At 39.0% G+C, this 25,767-nt stretch overlaps 1 protein-coding gene across 1 annotated transcript in view; it reads right to left on the reverse strand.

Annotated features, from left to right (window-relative positions):
* CEP112 (centrosomal protein 112) overlaps positions 1 to 25,767 on the reverse strand; it is a 217,300-nt gene that overhangs the window by 168,139 nt on the left and 23,394 nt on the right. Inside the window, exons 6-12 of the mRNA XM_081162815.1 lie at positions 24,951 to 25,028; positions 17,794 to 17,841; positions 17,457 to 17,534; positions 7,148 to 7,234; positions 4,705 to 4,804; positions 3,701 to 3,819; positions 3,255 to 3,398 (exon numbers count right to left, since the gene is read on the reverse strand). Of these exons, the coding sequence (XP_081018941.1) occupies positions 3,255 to 3,398; positions 3,701 to 3,819; positions 4,705 to 4,804; positions 7,148 to 7,234; positions 17,457 to 17,534; positions 17,794 to 17,841; positions 24,951 to 25,028 (654 nt within the window). The remainder of the gene's footprint in view (positions 1 to 3,254; positions 3,399 to 3,700; positions 3,820 to 4,704; positions 4,805 to 7,147; positions 7,235 to 17,456; positions 17,535 to 17,793; positions 17,842 to 24,950; positions 25,029 to 25,767) is intronic.

Genomic DNA, 25,767 nt, shown 5'->3' on the forward strand with positions numbered 1-25,767 from the left:
ATGCTCAGACCCCTCCCTCTGCCCCATTCATCCTGCCTCTGTACTAACGGTCCCTCTGCTCAAGGGGCTCCTTTCAAAAAATAGCTTCAGTTTCCCAGCACATACTCTAAACTTCCATGTTCCCGAAATATTGTCTCACGCAAAATAAAGCAGGCACAAAGGAAATTAAAAGATTAAGACACAATGTCAAGGGAAAGCCTATAGACATATATCAAACACCTTAAGGACAGCATTTGGCCAAAATAATCTTTTTAAATTGAATACAAAGAACCGAGGAGATATAAAACACTAGAGGCCTCAAAAACGGGGTAAAAAGTCACTCAGGAAAAAGATGCTGATGGAGAACCCTAATTCCGGCTGTAACAGACAGTGTAGCAGGGCAGCTGAAGGCTACGTTAACAACAGGATCAGGGGGAGCACTGACTGCACAGTTAATGACCAACATTACCTTGGGTACAGAGACTGTGTTCCCATGTTGGGAACTCACAGGTAGCACTCGGAAGACTAGGTTGGAGTTCTTGAGTGGACACAGCTTGTAAGCAGTAGTTATAATAGGCATTAGATTAGCAATTCAAGTTCTTGGTCATGGGAAAAAGGGACAAAGAGCAGTTGTGGATACAGAGCAGGAGGAGACAGGGAGAGCTACCGGCAGGTGCCCGGCAGGGTCCGGAATGCGGCAACAATGGGCTGGGCTCCTGTGGTAGCTGTGGAAACAGAAGGGAAAGAGCAGACCCAAGAACGTTTTCAGAGAAGTAAATAATATGATTAAGGAAAATACTAAATGAAGGAGATGACAAGTGGCAAAAATCATAAATCTTCCAGGTTCCAGACCTAATATGCCAAGAGACTGGCACATTGAGAATTAAGAGAAAGCTTAAGAAAGGATTCGTAGTGACATGCAGTAATCTACAGTCAACAAACCAGGCAGCATTAGCAATACCTATGACTAACACATCACAGATATTTTTACAGTCTGTTCCAGTGTCAGATAATTACGCTCACATATCGTTTACCCTCATCACTATCCACAGGTTACAAAAGTTAAAAGGCCCCCTGCTAAATCTTGATATCTACTGCATTCATTTAGAAGCATGTCTATTACATAGCATGACTTTTACTAACATTTTGACAACTGTAACTCAATATAATTTCTTTTCTTTATAATCTTATATATCTTATTAAATTTAAAAATATTATTCTGGGAAGGTCTGAACAGACTTCACAAAATTGCCAGCGGGACCCATGATACAGAGAAAGATAAGAGCTCTCCTAAGAAACCCAAAAAAAACTCAATGAAGCCACCGCAGACTTTCAGTGCGTCTAACCCTGACATTGACAGAACCCCATTATTTTACAGCCTTCACCTCCCCAAGAATCTAATAACCTCACTATAATTTTCATATTTATAAGTTCTAATGTTGTTTTAAAAGTCCAGTTTTACATGCTTAAATATGAGTTTCGCACAAGAGAATCCTTGCCGATACCAAGAGTCTCAAATCTAATAACCTATCCAGTGTCTGCTTGCAACAAATAGCACTGAAACAAGACTCAGCAGCAGAAGAAAAAAAGCCTGGAAGAACAACAAAACCGAGAAACTAATTCTCGGTGACAGTCTCGTCTTTCATCTTGAGCCTTGCCTTGAACTCTACCTTGTTTAATTATTAAACCAGGAGCTGCTCAGCAAGGGCTGTCTAGTTTTGATGATTCCTAAATTCGATCCTGCTGACAGACTCTGTCCATTTTCCTCTGTATTTACTATTATCTAATGACAAGGTCTGAATGCTAATTATGAAATTCAACTTTCATTAAAAAATAGAGTGAAGTTTTTCAGACAGTGACCTCTTGGCTCCAAAGTGTCACTTTTCTTTACATCTCAACTTCATAAAAATTAAAAATGCCACTGTGAGAGATAGTACTCTCTTAATATTGTTTAATAAATAATATATAACAATGCAGTAGGTATATTAGGCAATCAACATGCTCCAGAAATTTCAACTTTACAATTACTTCATATATTTAATTCACATTTGTGAAAACTTAGGATGTTGAGATGACAAACTTGCATTTCAGATATAAATTTGGGTTTTGTTCATGACTTTGAATGTCCTCATTATGCTGATTATCCAGAAAATAAACTCTTGATATTTCCCCCAATAAACCTGATCTGCCTTCAGCCTTCTCCATCTCACCGACCTGCATCACTGTTTGCCAGTCCTCACCCCCGGATGGACACCCCGGTCCAAGCCCCCACCTCTCTTACCTGGACAACTAACTGGTCTCCCTGCTCCTACTCTGGGCCCCTACAGTTCGTTCTGCACAGAGAACCAGAGATACAAATCACTGTGGATCTGCTCCCCGTGTTTTAACCCTGTGAGACAGCCCTAGAGCTGGTCTCGGGGTCTGGGAGATATGCCTGGGTAACTGACTCTGGTTCAGATTCCACAGCTTTAAACTCAAGGCTGTACTTGGACCAGCCAGGCTGGGCTGCTGGGCTGTGCGTGGTACCTGAGGACCAGGTCCCTGCCTAGGACACAGGCTCTGCTATTTCATGAGGTCGCGTCATGTCAGGAATAAGGCTGAGCAAGTGCCCTTGCCTCGGGTGTGAGGAGCCCTGGCCCGAGAGCCATGAGCCTGCCTGTTCCAGGCCTGTGCTTCCAGAAGTCAGCTGGGCTTCTAACATGCTGGCGACATTCAGGTGTCTCCTCTGCCACTAGGGCTCTGCGAGGAGCCCTTCGGAGACCCTGCACCCTCCCTGATCTCTGCTGTGGCTCTAGTGACCTCCTCTGCGTCCTCACAGGAAGGGAACTTTGGTGTTTAGCCACGTGGTGACTGTGTCCAGTCCTTCCATCAAGATGAAGCTTCTAAGGTCTGTTGTAAAGTGGCCACACTACTCCTACTTCCCCATTTTCTTTCCTTCACATCAGTATTAAATATTTTCAGAAAAACAAGCAAGTTAGAAAGAATGAAACAAACAGAAAGAAAGAAACAAATTATCTCGAGACTGAAGTCAGTGAAAAAACAAGAAGAAAGATCTGTGAAGGTTTCTGGAGTTAAGTAGAGGGGGTATCGAGGCATCCAGGGTGAAACCCACGGCGACCTCAGTGCCCCTTGCCACTGGCACAGGCAAGCCTGCATGTGTAGGAGGCAAGGGGCTTTCTCCTGACCTGTCCCCCATTCACTCACTGCACACGGCAGAGCAGGATGACACGAGGAGAGAGGGCGGTCTCTAAGGGCAGGGAAGAGGAGGGACGCACTGTGCACTGGGTCTGCGCCAGGTACTCGCCCTCCATCCTGCTGAGCCGGGCGTTGGTGTCCTCCAGCAGCGCCTGGATGCCCTCCGTGTGCCGCCGCTGCAGCTCCAGCTTCTCTTTTTCCATGTCCGCCACGGCGCCGTGGAGCTGCACGCGAGACAAAGCCGGGCTCTCATCACGGTCACAGAGTAGGCTAAGTGCAGCTCAGAAACAACATGTTCCTGCATTTCCCTATGCACGTATATGCTGTCCCAAACAGCAGACGATACAGAACTCACAAATAAACATTCGAAGGAAAGGTAGCATATAAAAAGCACGATTAAGAAATGATTTTTTCCTTTATTTTCTTGAATTGGAGAGTTTAATGGATCAACAAATATTAAAGGGGATTACCCACTTCTGGCATCAACGGTAAACACGTAGACAGATAACCCACTGCCTCAGCTTACCTTTTTCCCCCAGTCGTTATTCAAAAATTCTGTACTTTGCTCACATAGCTTTTTCAGCTCTGTAATTTGGTTTTCTTTAGTCTCTCTGATAACCTGACAGTCACGTACAAGGGTCTGAACTGTCAAAAATGATAAAAACACAGTTAAACCAATTCTAGCTACATGAGTCTGATGATAAAAAATACAGTGCACTGGGGTTAGATGATTCCATTTTCACCAAGTCTCAACTCCCTCTTACAAAATACCTTATTCTTTCCTCTCTTTTCTCCATTTCTATCAAGTCTTGGTTGAACCCACCATGCCTCACCCCCTAGACAGCCTCAACTGTGTGCCAGCCTCGGGATCATCCCCTCCAATGGGCGCGCTGTTGCTCAAAAGGCCTTTCTACAATGCAAACCCCGTGTTTCAATCTGTCCCTTCACGTGAGGGTATCCACTCTAGCTAAATGGTTTTGCAGCATCCTTCCAAAACTTCCCAGTATCAGCATTCCTACTACAGCACCTAGGAATTTTTAAAGTCCTTTCCCCAAAAATGTTTCAACACTCTCTCTAGTGGCTGCCTCTTGCATTTTGATGTTTCGACCTATAATCAGTCAGTTTAACACTTGATCACACACTTCCTCTTCCTTCTTGATGGAAGTGTAGGTGGGGAATACCTTTTAAATGCTTGTTCTGTCACTCACAATACTGGCACATACTACAAGGCATAAAGTAGACACTTAATGGAATGAATCTGATTAGATTAAGAGGAATAATTTCCCTAGATTTCTCTGTGAAAGCCAGGGAATTCTAATTCTGTGACTGCCCTGTGGCAGCCCAATAAGGAGGCAGAGTTAAGAGCTAGTAACAGTGACAGACTTTTCCAATTCCTTAACCAAACCAAGGACCCTCCCCCCTACACACACACACACAGACTACAAAAGGTCAGAAATAAAATTTTACTTTACATAACCACTAAAATAAAATGGAAATATTATTAAGATTTATGTAATGATACAACATCACCTTTCTTTTCAAGTTTTCTAATAGTCTCCTCTGATTCATTTTGTTTCTTTTTGTATAAAGTTTTCAATTCATCTATTTCACTGTTCTTTCTTTCTAAAATCTGCAAAGGAATTGAAAATGTTTTAGTATATATTATGTTGTTTGACATCCAGAGCACATAATTTTTTAAATGAGCACAATGTTTTTTTGCAAGTCTATCTCAGTTAATCCCATAAAAGATGTAAAAATTATTTTAGTGCATTGAGAAAATAGTAAATATGCTAGAATAAGTGATTACTGAAAGAGATATGCTCTCTGCTTTGAATTTTCATGTATCAATCTTTAAGGAGACTATAAATAATAAATTAGGTGATTCTCTAAAATATAACTCAGAGATTAAACTGTCACAAAGTAGCAGGGAGAAGCCATCAAAACTTGACACGTTGGCATGGTACAATTCACCTCCCCTCCGCACTGGAATGGAGCATCTTCAGATGAGCATATCTCTGAGTCTTCCCACTAGTGTCCTATCATTTTCATGCACAATAAGAACCCCCAGATACATGGGGAGATGAGAGGTAATAAGCTTCTTTTATATCCAGCTCTGCTATTATGAATCAGAAAAATCATCTCAAAATATGTCAAAATTGCATGAATATTTTACATCATGAATTTATATCATGTCAGAAGTTTTAAAATTAATCATTTAATAAAATTTAATCAGGATTGGTATATACTTCTAAATACATCTACACTCAAAATAACCCCAAAACCCTAGAGAGATAATAGAACTGTAAGAAAATTAACAAGCCGGGATAAAAAGGGTACTAACCAAATGGGGGGAAACTGAGGCAGGAGTATAAATACCCACTTTTTTCCTATGGTTTGGATATATTTCCTACACACCCAAAGTTGGCTACAAAAGGGGGGTTATTCACCAATGTCTAACCGACTTTTTCTTAGTGCTTTTATTGCCAACATTTCACTTTACCTCTCATTGTTTTAGTCCCACCTATAGGAGTGGATGGTAAATAAGAAAAGGGACTCGTCTGATCCTAACATCCGTATAGAAGCAAAGAAAGAAAAAGAGCGTAGGCAGAGGGATAAAACCCTCTCAACTGTGTTCCCCCCAATTCCCGGCACTAAGGAAATGCCACACAAGTGACCAACCAAGGGATACACTCTCCAAATCTTGTATAAAGTCGAGGACTATGTTTATCTTTTCCCTGGCATTTCAAACTAGCTGCACTGCTTCCCCTTTTCACACCACGTTTATTTAAAAAGAGAAAACCCTGGAAAGGATTTTCTTACTAAAAGCTTCCCTTAGAACAGACCTGTGTAACAGACACACCAAGAGGCAGATTTCAAACCATTACAGCGATTTTCCAAATATACTTTACATTCCTTTATGTGATACATCGATAGGTTCTGTTTCACTTGAACATGTTATGAATGTTCATGGGAAGAGGCAAGGAGGAGAAAAGGGATTAAATACTTTTTCTTTCTAATTTTCAGTCAGTGGGTTCCACCTTGTTGCTTTGAAAGATGAGCCAAATATGCACCTAAATATTAACGTATTTTAGCTTTTAAGAAAGAAAGCTCAGCTATGTGATGCTCTGGCGTCAACTCCTGGCCTCTACCTCTGTCACTTAGTTTTGTGGAGCAGAACCACAAGCTTACTTTTCTGAAACAGTAAATGCCAAGTTGCTATTTGGAGATAAACACACACATACACACACCTCTCACTAATTTTTAAGAATCATTACTAAAATGTAGTTTTGATTCAAATTCCATGGAGGATAACCATAAATTATTTTTGCTGTGCCCATTAAGAAGAAAAGTTAATTTTATTTAAAAATACAGGTTGAAACATTGGAAGGCATAAATATCAATGAGATAATAAAAAAAGAAGCCCACATAGTCAGTGCTGGCACCGGTCTATACCCAACGGAACTAGTCTAAGAGTTCCTTTTCAGGTTAAAAGGGAAATTTTAATTGCCAGAAAATGGAAAAAATATTAGGCCAAAACAAACTCTGGTATTTACAGTTGAACCAAAAAGTAATGTAAACTATAAGAATTTACATAAACACATATGTTCAGCAAATAAAGTTTAATGATCAACTTTTGCTGGAATATTAATTTAGTAAATTACATTTATAACAGACTATCATAAGTATGTAAATAAGTGAATGAACAGATGGATGAGAGGGTGGGTGGATGGATGGATGGAAGGACAGTGGGTAGATGGACAAATGGGTGGGTGGGTGGGTGGGCGGATGGATGGATGGATGGGTGGGTGGGTGGATGAATGGATGGAAGGATGGATGGACGGACAGGCGGACGGATGGAAGGACAATGGGTAGATGGACAGGTGGGTGGGTGGGTAGATGGATAAATGATCACAAGACCTAGACTATTTAAAATACTGAATATTAACAGGAGAGTAAATGGCATACGCCCTACCTTCTGAACGTCAGCATCATGCTTCTGCTGAAGGTTAAGCTTTTCCTCATGACATTTAGCTTCTATCATTTTGATTTTCATGTCCAACTTTAAGAAAAATATTTTCAAGGTGTTAATAATTTGCTTTTCCCTTTGGCAAAAATACATGATTAAATTAAAATAACTCCTATATGAAAGAGCATAGCATTTTCCACTTTTTCCCCACAGCCAAAGGTCTGGAAATCACACAAATCTACCAATGTTGGTTATATTCCTTGATCACTTCCAAACTAATTAAAAATCTTTCAAATAAATTTCACTTGATAGGTAAAACTGACACTACTAAACATGGATTCATCAATTATCCCCACACCACCCCAAGAAAGTTTTTTTAAAGTGACATTTTACCTGTATTTTGGCATTTATTGTTTTCTACTTGAGGAAGTCTCTATTCAACCATTTTAATTGTGTTTTTCTTACATCCAGTGCTCCTTTAAATACACCTTTCACCTATGCGATAGTTGGAGATGACCGTCCACTGGGGAGGGGGGAAGGGACAGGCGAACAACCCTCAAATCATTATCTTGTTCTAAAACACACCCACTGTGGTCAACTCTGGTTCCCTAAAGATCTCTTTTAATTTTTTTAATCAATTAAGGCTCCTACATTTTTTAGACCCACTAGGCAGCTTGCATTTTATCTCAGTAATAGTTACCTAATAGATTTTTTAATCCCAATCAAGAGTTCTGGTGAGAATTTGCTGTGAAGCATTTCTACTTTCACCATAAAGTACCGTTCTTTCCCGTTTATTTTTAATCCCGAGCGTTTCGGGGCGTGTCCCATACTTCCACTCCCTCCCGTCCCTTTACAATGTGTCTCTGTCCTTATTAAAACTCGGTCTCAAAGGTCACAGTGTGACATCATTTTCATTTTCCACCCAAAGGTCCTCTGACCTCCACGCCGGGTAAACGCCGGCCTCCCATCTTCAGCCAGGAGCTTTCTTCCCTGCCCGTGGCAGGCGCTCGCCCCGTCCCCCGCTCACCCCGGGAAGATTTCTCTCCCTCCCTTGCCTCTCCCAGTCCTTCCGCTCCCTGAAGGCCGAGTGTCCCAGACTGAGTCCCTCGGGCATCCTCACCATCCTCACCACGTGCGAGCATCTGCCCGGGGGGTTTTATCAGGATTTGGCTCTGAGGGCCCGGGGAGATGAGTCACACTTCTCCGTTTGCGGGCCTCCTGTCTCCTCGCTGCAGCCGCCTCCACACAGCCCGGGCGGGACGATGCTCTCGCACACGGCATTCGACCATCAGGAACACACAGCGCCTACTGAGGACCAGTTAAAGCCCTGCCTGGACCCCTCCTCGCCCTCGCCCTCAGCATCCAATGAGTCACCCGGCTCGCCCCAGCGAGGGCCGCCAGGCCCTGGAGCTCCAGGTGCACCCCCAGCTGTTCAGCAGCCTCAGAGCAGCCCTCGCGCCAACCTTCCGCCCTCCTGCATCTCGGGCACTGCGGCCCAGTCACCTCTCTACAGCGCAGCTGAGATGCTGTCATTCCCCGTCAAGCCAGTAGCTCCCTGGGCCTGGGGTTGGCAGCAACACCCATTTCTGACTCTGCCACACTCTTGCGTTTCTTTCCCTGCCCTGGACGCCAGCCACGTGGCCTGTGGGCCCCAGCTAAGCATGCACCCGGTTCCTTGCTTCCACACCTCCTCTCCTCTGCCTATTAAGATCTCACATGATTCGATCCCTGGGTGAAATGCCACTTCCTCCAGGCCGTCCTCCTCAAGCTCCCCAGACAAAAGCAACCCTTCCTTCCCCAGTACACCTCACAACACTTCTCAGTCGATGCTGCACCACAGCTGGTTTGCACAGTACTTTCTTTCCTTCCTTCCTGCAATGGAGACAACTCCACAGGAATGAAAGGCGAGTGTGACAACCATTTGATGGACGGACCATTGCCAAAGCAAAGGCTGAAGCTGGATAGTTCCCCTTTTACAGGCATTCCCACAAGCTATTTTTGAGGGAATTTCTGAAATTTCTACTTAGAAAGACTTTAGGAAATGTTATTTACCAAGTCCACTGGGCCCCCTTTTCTCAGAAGTTTGCACTTCAAAGAACAGCTCTGAGGATGGACATTCCTGCCGAATGAACACAGCTGGTGAGTATGCCCACTTACTTATTATAAAGGCATTTCCTTGGGTTTAAAAATATCCAACTAACAGGATAACTAGTTAAATTTTAGGATAATTACCAATGTCATTTTACTCGACTGAATATCACTAACCTTAAATTAAGGGCTTTTTGGGATCACTTAATCTATTCACTCAGGTATCTGACACTCACTCCTGCAGAAAAATAGATTTCTTATTCAAAATGCTACTTTTTGCTATTAACAGTTTTGCATGTGTAAATTGTGTTTAACATTTGATACTGAAGTTAGCAGAAAACAAAATATAATGGCATGATAACCATTAATGAGTTTGTAAGGGACAAAATGTATTAAAATGAATTAGGTGGGCATCGTCTACACATTTTAAATCCCAAGGAAGTCCTTTTCACATTATTACAAAGCTTAATGTTGACCAACGGCCTCCATCTTCCCAAAAGGAACACAATGTACCCAAAACAAGATTTATTCTGATGTAGAGAGGAACTACAAACTGTGAGCTTTTTGATAAGGTATACAATGCAGCCACTGTAATTCTACTGAAATTTTTTGTTTGCCTTTATTTACTGTAACCACATAGCAGTTGAACTGCAAGGTGGAAAACATTACTGATGTCAACCATCTGCACTGCCCAGCGGTTTCCAAAGCATTATCAGCAACACCACGGAATGATGTCTTCGCTTAGTCACCCTTCCTTTCGACATCTCAACAATCATCATGGCGAACTGCCAGGAAACGATTCATAAAATAATCATCACTTTACTCACTCAGATACCTAATTGTTACGATCATCTTTTGAGAATTCTGTGAGTTACCAGAGGAAATTATCATATGAGAGTAATTAAGATTCCCCCTGATTAGTATCTCCAGTGTATCCTATGCTGAAAATGTTAATCTGTAATATCTCATGCTGCCAATTGTTATTCACCCTGCTTATTTATAAACACAGTGCAAAAAAACAAGATTCCTATCTCTCATTATCTTATCCCTGGGGCTGAGAGACGGACGGAATCTCCCTAAACAGTGATTCCTAATCTCCTAGAGCTCATCACAGTAAGGCAATAAGTGATTTAACATACATGGTGCATGCTGGTATTTTTTTCTAATTTTTAAACTTTGTCATACATCATGTACACAGATAATTTATGTGAAACAAACGGAATTCAATTATGTCATTTTTACTTATTTTGTTTAGCTTCTCTGCACTGGTTGGTGTGCCTTCCCTTTTTTATTTAAATCTGCCCCCGTTCCCCATTTCTCCCCACATCACACCTGCACGGTGTACCCCATAAAAACAACCTAGTCTATCTTCATGTCATCTGCCATGCTCGCAGAGTCACATACAAATGGGAATAAGTATATATAACGGTGTGGGGGTTGGTGGCACACTGCTAGTGTCCCCAGAGATCTATGTCCCTGTTCTTTCTTTGGGGCCCAATGGCCACCAGCAAATATGGGCAGGGCACATGGCTGTATCATGACCATGTAACTAGGTATAGTCAAGGGGGATGATAGGATAGAAATGATTCAGGCAACTTGGGACATTTAAAAAAATTAAGTGGCTTTCTCCCCGTGCTGCCCTTCTTTCTGAAGGATGGCACTTGAAGATAAGGTACAACCAACCCTTCAGACCCAGACATTGAAGCCATTTGCTGAGGATGGTGGAACTTACCAACTAGCCCAGGTCCCCAGTGACATCACTGAGCACAGCACTCCCTACACCCCCTGGGTTGTTATATGAGAGCTAAATAAATTCTCTTCTTCAAACCACTATACCCTTAGCAATACATAGTTTTTTACTATGAATATCTCGTATGCAAAAAATAAATTTCTGCATCTTTCTTTCTCTCTGAACACTACCTCATGGAACTCTCTCAAAAAATACCTGCTCTAGTTTTATTCATTCTTTTTCATTGCTATCAATTATTTCTTAATGAGAAAACAAAATTTATTCAACCATTCCCCTTAATGAATATTCACTTTGTGTTCAGTGCTTTTCCACTACAAGTAAAGCCACAAAAAATATTGTCACACATGCATCCTACACACTGGGCTTTGATTTCTACAGGATGGGCTCTCGGAAGACATGTAAATCAGTCAATGGTGGATATGCCTGCATGACTCGGCCGCTGTGAAAGGGAGACTCGAATTTCTGTAAGAAGATCAGATATCTCATTACTACTTAATTTGCATTTCCCTGAACACTACAGTGTCTCAGCTCTTTTTCAGGTGTTTTGGGGGCCATATGATATGTTTTTCTGTGAAATGCCCTTTCACAATGTGATCCATGTTTTGTCTGTCTATTGGTAAGACCTCCTGGTATGTTGTACACATGAACAGACAATCTGTCCCAAACATTTTCCCCAAATCTATTATTTTTTATTGATTTTGTTATATATTTAACCATACAAAATCTTTTATTGCACTTGGTGAAATATTTCTATCATTTTCTTTATAGTTCCTGGATTTGGAAAGGTTTGAGAGTCAGGAAGGTCTTCTAATTCCTAGATTTTTTTGTGTGTGTGTGTGCAAGATTTTTGTGTTGTTTCAAAACTTTTTGATTGGGCATTTGTAGGTTAAGCTTTTAGTACATCCAGAGTTCATGCTTGTTTTTGTGTTTAGAGGATGAAGACCAAGTTTTATTTTCTCCAGATAAATTTAAGTTTATACCAGCATCATTTATTAAATGTCTTTTCTTAATGAATTAATAATAAGCTTTGTTATTAAATTTTTATTCTTACTGGGATTTATTTCTTGTAATGTCTTTTTGGTTTTGGTGTCAGGGTCTCCCTCATAAAATGAGTCAAGAAGCATTCCCCCTCTATTATCTCAAAGAATCTCTGAATACAGGAATTGGTCTACCTTAAATGCTCCCTTACATAAATACATAGTTGTAAAGGGAAGGGGTATTTTAACACCATTTCTAAGTAATTGTAGCTATTCTTACATAAACCAGCACTCACAGTGCTAGATTTTTAAAGTTGCTTGCATTGTGGAATCTGAAACTTTTCATACTCTGTCACTGTAAGTTCTGTTGGTCTATCTTGACCTTGGAATAGATCTTTTACCTGTGTGTGATTTTATAACACCATGCATTACTCATTGGGAAAGTATCAGTTCACTGAGTTACATGGATTTCCAAACATTGAAAATTTCATTGTACAACATCAAAACTTCACACTGGTTAAGATCACCACTGATCTCATCAAAAAAGTCTTAGTATTAGAAAGCTCTCAAGCTCATGGTGACTGATACAAGTTTTCCAAAATTCTAATTTGAATTAAGAGGTCAAATCTTATCATTAGCAACAAACATTATCAGTTGTTTTACATTTTGTTCGTTTTTAAGAAAATGTCTGCCCAATATCCAAGTCTGAATAACCCTGCTTTGTCAGTCAGTCATTCTTTGAAATAAGAATGGTAATCCACAAAAACAGCAGCTATTCAGCTCATCACTGAATGAATCACGCAAGTGTCCTTGCTCCCGGCGGCCATCGTACTGTGATAGGCAGTCGATCTTTATGCACAGTTCCCGTTCATCACTCAGAGGTACAACATTTAATTAATCATTTCACTGCTTACTTCATCAAGGACATTCTTAAGTAAAATTGGTAATTTTTTCCCTGTGAGCGTGTGGCAGTAAAGAATATCATGACTACCGGTACAATTTAGTGCCACCATCTTGATTTAGGCCAAGGCATAGCTTCACTCAGCATTGTGTTTGCAAAGTTAATGCAAATGTCAATACAGTAAAGAAAATAAATAACATTTAAATATTATTACAGAAATAATTTGACCTCACAGACTTCATGAAGGAGTCTCAGGGACTATGGGGCTCATGGACCATACTTTGAGAGCCACTACCCTAGAGAAACTTGCACATGTGTGTCAGGATACATGTATAAGATTGTTTATAGGATCATTGTTTGTAAAAGCTGAAAATCAGAACAGATTCATCAAAAAATGTGAAGAAGTGATGGCAGATGCATTTAACAGACAGCAAATGAACCTACTATAGTGATATGACATACCAAGGATGAATGTCACCAACATACTATTAGAAGTGAGACACAAAAGAATATATAAAGTTTAGTTCTATTTATATGAAGCTCAAAACCTACTACAATAAAATATTTTCACTTTTAAGGATGCAGGAATTGATAGTAAAATCAACTTTAAAACAAAGGAGGGAAATGATCATCAGAATAAACCAGGATAATAGTCACTTCTAGGGACGACTGAAGAAAGTTATGATGGAAGGGCCAGACAGTGAGCATCTGGGACATCGGCCAGGAGCTAATCGTTGCCTGGGTGCTCTTTACAATGGTATTCTTTGTATAATTACTTATTCTATGTTGTGAGACTGTGTGTATCTGAATGCGATATTCTTAAGAAATGTTTTAAAATATCAATTTTTTCATTTATTATGTCAGTGACTACGGACTTCATTATGTTGGACTTATTTAAATTCTACATTTAACTAGCAGATTCACAAAAGGGAAAAGTGCCTAATTGGCATTACATTTAAGAAAGAAGCAACATCCCTTTTTAGGCAATAGGTGGGAACATTCAATATGGGTGGAGGTGGGGTTCAAAGGAAATTTTCTATTTTATTTTACAAAAGAGCAATTTCAACCATCTGCTCTGTAAAAACCGATGCTTGCTCTGAAAATTTATCTCCCTCATGTTGTTTCTTCTTTCATTTCCAGTGACAACAGTTTTCCAAACGTCTTAATCTATGTCAGAAATCTTTTTAAGGATACTAAAAAAACAAAACAAAACAAAAAAAAACCCCTATTGCTTGATGCTAACTGTCACACAATTCTGTGATGTGGATATCACAGGCAATGTGTTAGCAATTACAAAGGCAAACAAATCCAAGTATGTTTGTGAATGATAGACTCCAGTTAAAGGATCACTGTCACTGAGCATATGTTTCCTCACAAAGCCCAAAATAAGCTGAAAATTTAAAGAACACCTTAAAATATTTTATAGGTGTATTTTTAGCCACCAAAATAAAACTACCACAATTCTGTGATAAAATATTGCAAATATTACTCATGTAACATCTTTATATTTTCCACACCATTATAAGTTTAAAATGGGCCCTGGCCAGCATGACTGAGTGGTTAGAGTGCCAGCCCATGAACCTAAGGGTCACAGGTTTGATTCCCAGTCAAGGGCATGTACCTGGGTTGCAGGTTTGATCCCCAGCCCTGGTCGGGCATGTGTGGAAGGCAACCAATCGATATGTCTCTCTCACACTGAGATCTCTCTCTTTCTCCCTCTCTCTCTCTCTCTCTCTCTCTCTCTCTCCTCCCTCCCTTCCTTCCACTTTCTCTCTAAAAATTAATGGAAAAAATATCCTCAGGTGAGGATTAACAAAAAAAAAGAAATTAAATTGTTTACGATAGTAAACATAAAAATCCATCCTTTTAATTTTAGCATGTAAGATGTAATTTGTTATCCTAAAGAAATATTAAGAGATGCATATACAGACAGATATATAAGGATATTCTTCCCAGAGGTATTTATGTTATTGAAAATTATAAACAATCTCAATACCTAACAAGAGGAATAAATTAAATTAAGTAGGCATACATCCATACTATGAAACAGAACACAGCCATTAAAAATAGATGCTTAGGAACAATATTTAATAGCATGGAAAATACTCAAGATATACAAAACAATATATATGATATATCTCAAATTTCTAAGGAAATATGTTTTAAGGATACAATGAAAAGACTAAAAGACATTACAATGACATTTTACCACTGTTTTTATTTTCAGGTGTTAATTTTATACTTGGTTTTATTTCCTTCTTTACATGTGTCTATAATTTCCAAAATTTCTTCAACAGAAATCCACATGAACTATTTTAAAATCACAAGTACTACTTTAAAAGAAAGAAGAAACTAAGGTAGTTCACACACTGGGGCCACTCAGCATATACTTTCAAATATATTAGGATGAAGAAACCATTTCTTCAAACAAGTCAGAAATGACTTATGTAATTGCACAAGGGTTATTTTAGCCTAAATGTACACTGAATATATTTTAAGATATGGAGTAAGTTGATGTTTACATGCAAACTTCTCAATGATGCTGAAATATTTTTACAGTATGCCAAAAAGAAAAACAAAAACATAAGGGTGTGGAAAAAATAAAACCACACACAGTTAAAAAGGAATCTCTGATGCAATACATGATGGCTGTAAATGTTTTTCCTTTCAACACATGTGGGTAGCACTGGTATGTTTACCCCTGACCCAAAATGTCATCAGAAAGATACTATTTCTTGAAAGACCAAAAATATTTTAAAAAGCCACCACTTCCTTTCAATTATTTTATTTATTCTATGGTAAACAGCCTCAACAGTAAGAAATAGTACAAAATAAAAGGAAAGGGAAAATGGCTGGAAATGACTTGGAATGACTTGCAAAAATAATTGACAATTATTGAAAAGAAAGAAATGCCTAACAAGAGCTCAAAAGGAGGCACATTTGCATATAAGAAGTATTACTTTCAAAAAGGTTTTGTAAAATGTAATTTCTTTTGATTTCAATGTGTGTTTTTTAAACACTAGATTGCAGTAAGAAAAAAATCCTGCATGCCTTAACTCGGAGCTACAAAACAACAGACAATATTACTGAGATCAAATCTATATAATTTTGTTACCCAGTGTCACCCCCAATAAAAGAATATTACTGACAGCAGCAGCAATAATCCCACCAGATGGAAATTTTTTAAAAATAGCCCTTCTTCCTCCATTAACAACAAAAATAATCTTATATGCTCATGGTATTATTTGGAATATCTAAGGAAAAAAGCAATGCCTTTTGTGATAGTTTATAAATAGGGTAGTAAGAAAACTTGACCATGCTGAAAATAACCAAACTGAAATTAAATTTTAGAAATTCATAGAAGCACCCTCATTAAAATGAAAGATTAAATTATTTACATAAATTTATTAGAAACATTCATCTAAGTCCAACAATTTTTCACATTTGCACACATTCAGTGCATTACAGTTACAAGTTACATACATATTAATTATTCCCAGTTGATTCTGTTAACAACCCTGTGAGATCATTAAGCATCCTCTCTTTAATCAAAGACTGAACTAATGTCCCTAACTTCCTCGGGTCACAGGGCTAGGGAATGAAGGCAGGTCGGGGACACAGTTGTTCCATCCTAATCTAACTGTGTTCTGTCATATGCACAGATTACCAAAGTGTTTCACTGGTGTCATAAGCAAAAATATAAATAATGATGATTTTGAGATGTCCCAGAATAAAAATTTTAAGAGAGAAAATAATAAAGCAAATTAACCTTTGTTTAGTGACTACTGTATGTGAAGCATATAGGTACTTATAGGCTACAGACCTTCATATAAGTCCTGGAAAGCAGATATCTCCCAAGTTAGATGAGAAAACTGAGGCTCAGAGAGGATAAGTATCGTCTCATTTTCACACAGCTAATAAGTAGGATTTAAATCCATGTATTCTTTTTTTTTTTAATATATATTTTTATTGTTGACAATATTACAGATGTCTCCCATTTCTCCCCGCCTTATCCACCACCACCACCACCCTCCCCGCTTTCTTGACTGCATAGCCTATGCTCTTGACCAACAAACAATATCACCTCTTTATCACATTCTTTCTTTCTTTGGTCATTCTAGAATTATTATTCTATTCTCGAATGACCAAAGAAAGAAAGTGTATTATGTCATATATCAGCTATAACAACAGCTTAATTTAGCCAACCAATTTAAATACTAAAAATAGTAAAAGCAGTGAAACTAGGAAGATACAAGTAATTTAAGACAAAGGGAGAGGGAAAGAATTCATTGCGGTCAGAGATACTGCTTTTAAGAGTTGCCATTTCCCCTACCCCCTGAGAATTAGAAATTGCAGTCAGGAGAGAGCCCTTCAGCACACCCTGTATAGCAGGCGTGGAGCTGGGACACACCGAATGGAAGACGGGCATTAAAACTACCAAGACAAACCTGCCTACCTTGCATCATTACTTCATATGTGTCCCAAAGACCACCTCTTCCTACCAAGCATCATTATTCTAACTAGGAACCTGAGAACTTGTATTATGCAAAATGTAAAAAGTGTCAATAATAAGGCATATCAACAATATCTCAGTCTTACCTCTTTCTCATGCATTCGAAAGAGCAAATGATCCTCATGGAGACTGCTGGATTTTCTCAGGCTGAACTTGGGAGTCATCTGTTGAATGAGTGAGAGTTATTCAATTCTTTTTCAGGCCTGGTTTATCCTGAATCCCAAAGTAAACTTCTAAATTGCCTGGAGTTCATGTCAAAATGATGCCAACACTGGAGAGAAAAAATGATTCACCCACTTCCACGTGATAGGATTAACAAGACAATTATGCTTCATAATGTGGAACTGCACTATTTTCCATAAATGGTTTATTTTATTTAAAAATATCTGTCCATAGGAAAAGTCCAATGGAATTCTTACCTACCAGAGAAACTGGAATAGGCTTCTGTCTCAGGTACCGAGGATTTTCTATCTGAAAATTTAAAAATAAAATAAGAACTTATTAATTTTTTTAGTTTTAATTATTATTTGAGCAAATATAGAATTAAGCTGCTTATGAAAATGTTTTTCTATATGTCTTAATATTTAGTTTGTTTTTTAGAATAGCTATTGCATAATACATTTTTAGTGGCCCACTAACAAATGAAATATAAAGCATAACCTTTGCAGACACAATTGTACTTTCATGATCCTTTCACAGCCTATGTTTTTGAATAGTCTCAATATTGTAAGACTGTCAATTCTTAGCTTGATGTAGTGACTAAATTTACCCAAACCAGTATCTAAATAGGGTTTTTGAAAACTTACGAAGCTCATTATAAAACATATTATAGATAAAGGGACAAGGATAGTAAAGACGTGCCTGAAGAAAAAGATCCGGGGGGGTGGCTCAGAGACATAATAAAACTACAGTAGTGAAGAAAGTCAATGGAACTAGAAAGTACAGAAACTCAAATATATTTGAGCATATTATTCATGAAAGATACAGCATTGCAGGTTATTGAGGAAATAAGGATGTGTTCAATACGTGGAAGAAAATTAGATCAGATCCCTTCCTCACACCATGTATGATAAACTTCCGAAGACTGAATACTTATAATTAAAAGCAGAAGTATAAACACTATCAGAAGACAATCTAGAAGAATGGCTGTATGGCTTTACAGTGTAAAACTTTTTTAAACAAGAAACAAAAAAAGCATAAGCAAAAAAAACATTAATAAAGTTGACCACTTTAAATAAGAACTTATCTCCAAAAAAAGATATCATAAAGTGAAAAGGCAAGACATACATTGGGAGATGTTTGCACAAATGCTTAGTCTCTAAAATGTGTAAAGAGGGTCTTGAAAAATTAAAAAAGAAAGAACAATCCATTAGAAAAAAAATGGGAAAGACTTGAGACACATTTCACTGATGATGAAATGTGAAGGACTAGTAAACATATGAAAATATGCTCACTCTGTTTATAAATAAGAAAAATGTACAGGAATACTGCAATGCGATGCTGTTTTACAGCCACCGACTGGCATACATTAACCATTTGACAGAAAGAGTGTTCCAGATGTGGAGCACTACTGGTGGGTGTATGAATCAGTATATTTACTTTTGGAAACATTCATTAAGTAAAGACAATAAAATCCACTTAAATATCATACCAGACAAAGAGGCATATTCTTTAGCAAATAGCACTGGACTATATATACTCAGCTGTTTTAAAAATAGAGGCAGAAAAGGTCCAGCAGGCAGCAAAGTGCACTCGATAAATATTTATTGTTTGAAGGTATATATATGAAAAGTAAATAACTAGTCTCTATTTTTGGAATGGAGAAAACCAGCATAGAAAGTAAGTTCTTCAAAGACACACACAAATCTGAAAATATATAAACCCCAAGTCATGAAGGAGAGTTCAATTTAAGGGGGGAAATAAAGGAAGAGGGAAGCAGGGAATTCTCAACGATGCTCAAGCTCTAATTAAGCTTAAAATTTAAAACCAAAAGCCAAGAAAACCATTTGTGACTTATTTTTACTCAGCTCTACCTTTATAAGCGGGGTACAAAATACTGGTTGAGCTAATACGATGCAGCCTCTCAACTATGCAGTCACTCCCAGTCCACCCACTCCACCCTTAAAAGCCACTAAACACACAGGTTAAGGACTCCTTCTTTTATCATAGATCTCCTTTTTCAAATGGACCAAAGAAAAAAGGAGAAAAACCTATTCTAATACTGAAAAGCAACAATGAACTCCGCAAACAAGGATAAATCTTCTGTTGTTATTTGTTCACAAGGCCCTGAGTTTGTCTCATAAGCACTTTTAACATGTAATGAGAATTATTCATAGCAAAGCATGCTCTTGAGTCTGTTTGGGGAAAAGAGCAATCTATTTTCTGATTTTATAACAGCAGCCAGATGTGCTTTGAAGTTCAATGTTCCCACTTTGTAATCCCAAGTAACATGGACTTGAAGAATCTGTAAACAGCCTTAACATCTACTCTTTCCGTGCTCCTAGGAAACTTCCCGTTCTCTCGTAACACCCCGAGAAAGGACACCCCAACAAGGAACATCCAAAATGGGAAGTAAAAAGGATGATGTGAAACATTAAAGTCTGAAAATATTATACAGAAAGCAAAGCCAAAAATAAGTAAGTTCCAACAGCATGAGGAAATCACATGACCGAACACTTCTTGTTTAAGAAGCAAGCAGAATCACAATAGTAAAATATATAATAATTTAAACTAGACGTAAATACAGACATCTGAATGCTCTCTAGCGAAAGCTGGCTTTGACGTTCTGTTTTGTTTAGTTCTTTAGCAGATTCGTTTGTTTGGTTACAAAGGGTTCTGTCAGTTTGTTTCTTCAAATTATTGAGGATTTGGTCAAACTCACCAAATACTCCCTTATAGACTAATGTTGATCAAACAGAGGTGGTGCATGGTTCCAGAAAAATAGAAAGACATTGTATCTGGTATTTTAGCTGTCTTAGAGGAAAGGACATTATTAAGCAATATACTACTAGCAACACCCTAAAATAAATGTTTTTAAGTCACAGCATCAGTCAGAGAAACTGCCAAAACTCTACTGCATAAAATAAACTCACTCCTCAATGTTAAATCAATTATGCTCCAAAATAATATTTTTAAGTCAATATTTTAGAACTTAAAAAAACATTTTTCACAGAAATACTACTACAAATGGAGGCTCATTCATTGGTTTACTTGCATTTCAACAAACATTTAATGAGCACAAATAAAATACAAATATAAAGACACATCCATTGGCATAAGGGAAAGCAAATAAGCCAAAGGAACAGAATGGAAACAGACACGTACTGTCACCTGATTTATGAGACAAATAACACTGCAGTGCAGCTGGGAAAGAGGTGTTTTCAATAAATAGGACTGTCACCCATCTATATACAGGTGACAGTGTGTGTGTGTATATACACACACACACATATATATACACACACACACACGTATATATCACAAAAACAAATCTAAACTTCCTATCTTACAATATATAACAATACCACTTCCAGATGGTATGTAGATCTAAATAGACAAATAAAATAAAATAATAGAGCTACTAAAAGAAAACATGGGATAATATCTTCAGGAACTTAAGATAGTCAAAAATCTTAAACAGAACCCAAAATAGCACAAAATATAAAGTGGTAAAATGAGAAAATGAACTGCATTAAAATTTTAAATTTCTGTTCATCAAAGACACCAGAAAGAGAATGAAGAAAAGCAACAAAGTGGAAGAAAATATTTATAATACTATATTCCAAAAGGACTCTAATCCAGAATAGATACAAAGTTCTTACATATTCATTTTTAAAAAGGCTGACAAGCCAACAGAAAAATTGGCAAGGCCTTAAATAGGCACTTCACTCTGAGAGGCTATCCAAACCATCAATAAACATATTCAAAAGCACCTAACTTTATTAGTCATCAGAAAATACATGTTAAAAAACACACTGCAATGTCATTAACCACTCTCAAGAATGGCTACATATTTTTAATTAAAAATAATTGTCAACACTAAGTACTGGAGAGAAAGTATCGGAATAGAAATTGCACACACTGTTGATGATCAAACTGGGACAATCACTCTAGAAAACTCGTTGGTATATCTACTGTATCAATAAGCTTTTGCTGCATAACAGATCACCCCAAACCTTTATGGCTTCAAACTACAACCACTGGATTTAGCTCCCAATTCTGTGGGTCGGCACCTTGGGCAGCCCATCCACCGGAACAGCTCGTCTCACTGGACGTACTCATGGGTCTGCTACGCTAGTGACACTGCCCCTGGGTGACTGATTACAGCAGTTCTCAGTAGGCCACAGTGACAAAGGCCACAGTGAGTAGAGTAGCCAGGCTTCCCGCATTCCTTGCAGGAAGAGTAAGGGAGCATCCACAGCCAATGATGCCTTGCAGGTGGCTCCCTTGACCACAACGGGGAGGTTTACCCCTTCCTGATGGGCCCTGGCCTCAGGGTGGGGCCGACTGACTCTGGGGTGCTGTCCACCCTCCAGAGCTCCCTGAAGGAATCAGGAGAAGACTCACTCCTGCTGCCTGCTGACCTCACCCTGCTCCTTCCCTACTTCCTGCCCTGAGAGCTCTCCCCGCACAAATCCCCCACCTGGATCCTGCTCTCTGGGGCTCTGTTTCTGGGGACTTAAGGGGTCTACTTCCTCGCTGTTGGTTTGCTCCTGATGGAAGTGAGGCTCTGCAGTCAGCACATGGACCCAGGGTGAGAGCTGATGGGTGACCAGGATGAAAAGCCCAAGAGAGTCCTCCCCTGGCCCCTCACCCCATCCTCAGAAAAATAAAAAAACGATTTAAGAGAGTTATGCAGGAAATACATATATATATATATATATATACACACACACACACACACACACACAATGAAAGGAAGCTTTCCAAAAAGTATAAGTTAAAAGGTTAAAGAGTAAGAAAAAAAAATACATGAGGAAAATTTAATTGCTAGTTTTAGTAAGTAAATCCCTACTTTAAAAAGGTGTTCCTAGAAAAATATTCACACACCCCTGGAAAAGAAAGAATATATTGGGGAAATAATGTATTTTTTACATAAACTAGAAAATTCAAATTCTGGACCATCTAATGCATCAGCATGAAGGCACTGGCAGCCACGTTAACAATATCTAAAGTGTACCCTTCATATAGAGCACAAAAATTAACTAGCTATTAACTGATCGCTCAGAAAGAGGAAGGAAAACCGTCTGTGGCACATTCTCATACAAACTAAAATCAAAGCAAAAATCTAGCCTTTAATACACTGGATACTTAAATTATTCTACTGTGATCAAGAGATACAGTTCAGTCTGATTAATACATATGTTATAAATATATAAAAATGCGAGGCTTTCATACTTTACACTGTTAGTGCATCCTCTGAACAATACAAATGTGAAACCAGACCCCAGGCAGCCCCAGTTTTAAGGCATTACCTCAAAATATTTTAGATGCTTTATTTTTATTTTATTACACAAATGAAAAATTTAATCCTCTGAACCGTTAAATAATCGTGAAAAGCATTCTGTGCTCTTAAGAAATGTCTATGAGAAGTTTCAACCAGCTAAGGGCAGAGGCAAGTTTAAAAGGACAGCCCAGAATTCCGTTTCCCACTCTGACATTGCTTTCTGGCCAAAGGAATGTCTTCCAGAGGCATCGCCTGTGCTCGTCTCCCAAGCTGCGAACTCAGACAACTTACCCACACTTTCGAACGTGAAAACGTCTTTCTTCTGACGTCCTGGTCCCCTCTGGTGGTCAGCTGTTCCTCTCTCCTCTGTCACTAAGAGACTCGCACTGCTAAATTCCTGCCCATTCCCCTGCCCTCTGATCACAGCCCTGCCCGAGCCAGGTGTCCTCGCTTTGCTCCCCACCCGGTCCCCTCTCCGAGGAGCAGAGCTATTCCAGGGCCGGGCGCACCTGCCCCTCTGTACAGCGCCTATGACATAAGACTCCGGCCCCGGAGTCTCCTGAAGCTCCATACTTTGAACGCCCAATTAATCGTGCCATCTCTTCAAACCCCACCAGCCTGAAACAAACTCATAAACCCCTACAGTGGATTCCCCCACAATCAAGTCACTGATGGAGAGCCAACATTCATTCCTATTTCCTGCCACCAAACCCTCGGGAGCCCTTCTGTTCGGCCTAGTCAGTCACTAAGCACTGTTGACTCTCCTGCCACCTTCACAGAAGCCACGCTCATGCACAGCCCGCTGCAAACACCTACGGGATGACCCGTCCCCTTTCCCTCTTTCTACTCACATCCACTACAACCTTCAAAATGCCACCAAGCTGATTTTCCTCAAGGGGCGCTTTCCTTAAAGTCCATCAGCGGCAGGAAGGCTTTAGGTTTTTAAAAATAATAATCCCTAATGTCATGAGGAAGTGAGAAACAGACAATCCCAATCACAGGTATTTGGAAAAGAAATTGGCAGATACCTTCTGGACCTAAGGAAGCAACCAAATACGTCTGAAATGAATCTTCTAAGGCATTTCAGTGCAGTAATTACTTACATTAGCAACAAACAGGGAGCGACCTGAGTGCCCAAAACTAACAGACTGCTTGTATAAGTTATAGAATATCCATCCAAAGGAAGAACTGGTGCAACCATTAAGATTCGTGTTTACAGAACTGTTATAAACTTAAACCGAATTTAAAATAGGGGATAATAAAACAGTATTTAAATATAACCCCAATTTTGTTTAAATTTTAATTTTATAAATACACACAGGAAAAAAGGAAATACACATGAAACAAAATGTTACATCTCTCAGTGTTACTGTTTTAAAATAGTTTATTCCTCTCATTTTCTGTATTTTTCAAATGTTCAAATTACAAACTTTTTATAGTAACAAAGCGTGATAAAAATTGTTTTAAACCCCTTTCCATTTTCTCAAAGCATTTAAACACTATGTATGTGAAGTGGACTGTGGAGGGGAAAAAATAAACCTCCTGGGCTCACTACTGCCTAAAATTTAAAGGCTAAACTTCTCAATTTAGCACTCAGGGCTCTCATGTAACCCAGCTCCTAACGTCGCCCCTGCGTCCCCCACAGACCCCTACGGTCCGGTCTTGAGAGGCCACTACAAGGCCCTGTTCCTCACGCCTACTCCTGCCTTGAATCCTGCTCTGCCCTCTCCACCGACCCCAGGACTCATGGCCCAGCCATGGGACCTCTTTCGACCCAAATGTCCTTGCTTCTCCAGCTCCTCCCTCCTTCCCCTCCACCTCAGCACTGCAGCCTACGTTCTATCTAACTCGTTTGGTAGTTTATCATACACTATCTTACATGGTTATTTTCTATTTATGTGTGTATCTCTTATTTCCCCAACAAGAAAGCGTGTCAAGGGCAGGGACTATGTTGTGCTTGTTTAGAACGTTATTTCTCTTTCCTGTACTCACAGCCCTTCTCGGGGCTAACACAGTACTAAGTTCTAACATCCAATACTAGTCACTGAACAGAATTAAATGAGTTCAGATGTTTTCAAGTGCAGCACAATTTTGCCACAGCAATACACATACATAAAACAAATACTTGTTTTACCCCAAGATTCCAACTATTAAGGCGAGCTTCGATGTCGCTGTCATCCAAAGAAATGGCAGGTTTTTTCAAATGAACTTCCTGAAATACAAAAGAGAAAGGAAGAAACAATGAAGGAAAGAAGGGAAGAGGGGGAAATAAAAACAAAGGAGGTAAAAAAAAGGGAGGGGGGGGAGGGAGGGGGGGAGATGGACAAAAATAGGTCACTCTGAGCAGTGGGAACTGGTGAGCTTTCTGTGATGCTGCATTGCCCTCAGAGGAAAGGGTTATGTTACAACTGAGCGAGTTCTCAGTTCTAAGTAATGATTGTTTATTACAGCTGCTTGGGGCTATGAGATGCCTTCACAATATATTCACACAGTAACTAGATTTCAAAAAAAAACATCAAAGGATATTTCAAACATTAATCCAGACTCTTCTCTTTAAGTTCCTTCACAGAAAGTTTTAACTGTGGTGCACCACAGTAGCTTTGGTGGGGGGGACTCCTGAAAAGATGAATTATTTACTCTCGCAAAAATGAGTTAACAGGAAAGTTTGTGCTGATGTCCAAGAAGCTCTTTGTTCTTAAATTAATTCTCATTCATACCCTGAATCTACAGAGAAATAAGCTTTGAATTCACATCACAAAAACACAATTACGGTGATTCTTTACTTTTTTAAATAAAGTAAAATTCCATGTTTTTCACTTCCCATATAATTTATTAAATTACACATTTATCAAACCAGATTGAAATTATAATTAACTAAGGACAGCCTAAGATCTGTGCCAAAAATGAACGATGACCTGAAAGCACTAAAAACGTAGAAAGATAAATCTGTA

Source organism: Miniopterus schreibersii, assembly GCF_964146895.1.
Source record: "Miniopterus schreibersii genome assembly, chromosome: 16".
Taxonomy (NCBI): Eukaryota; Metazoa; Chordata; class Mammalia; order Chiroptera; family Miniopteridae; genus Miniopterus; species Miniopterus schreibersii.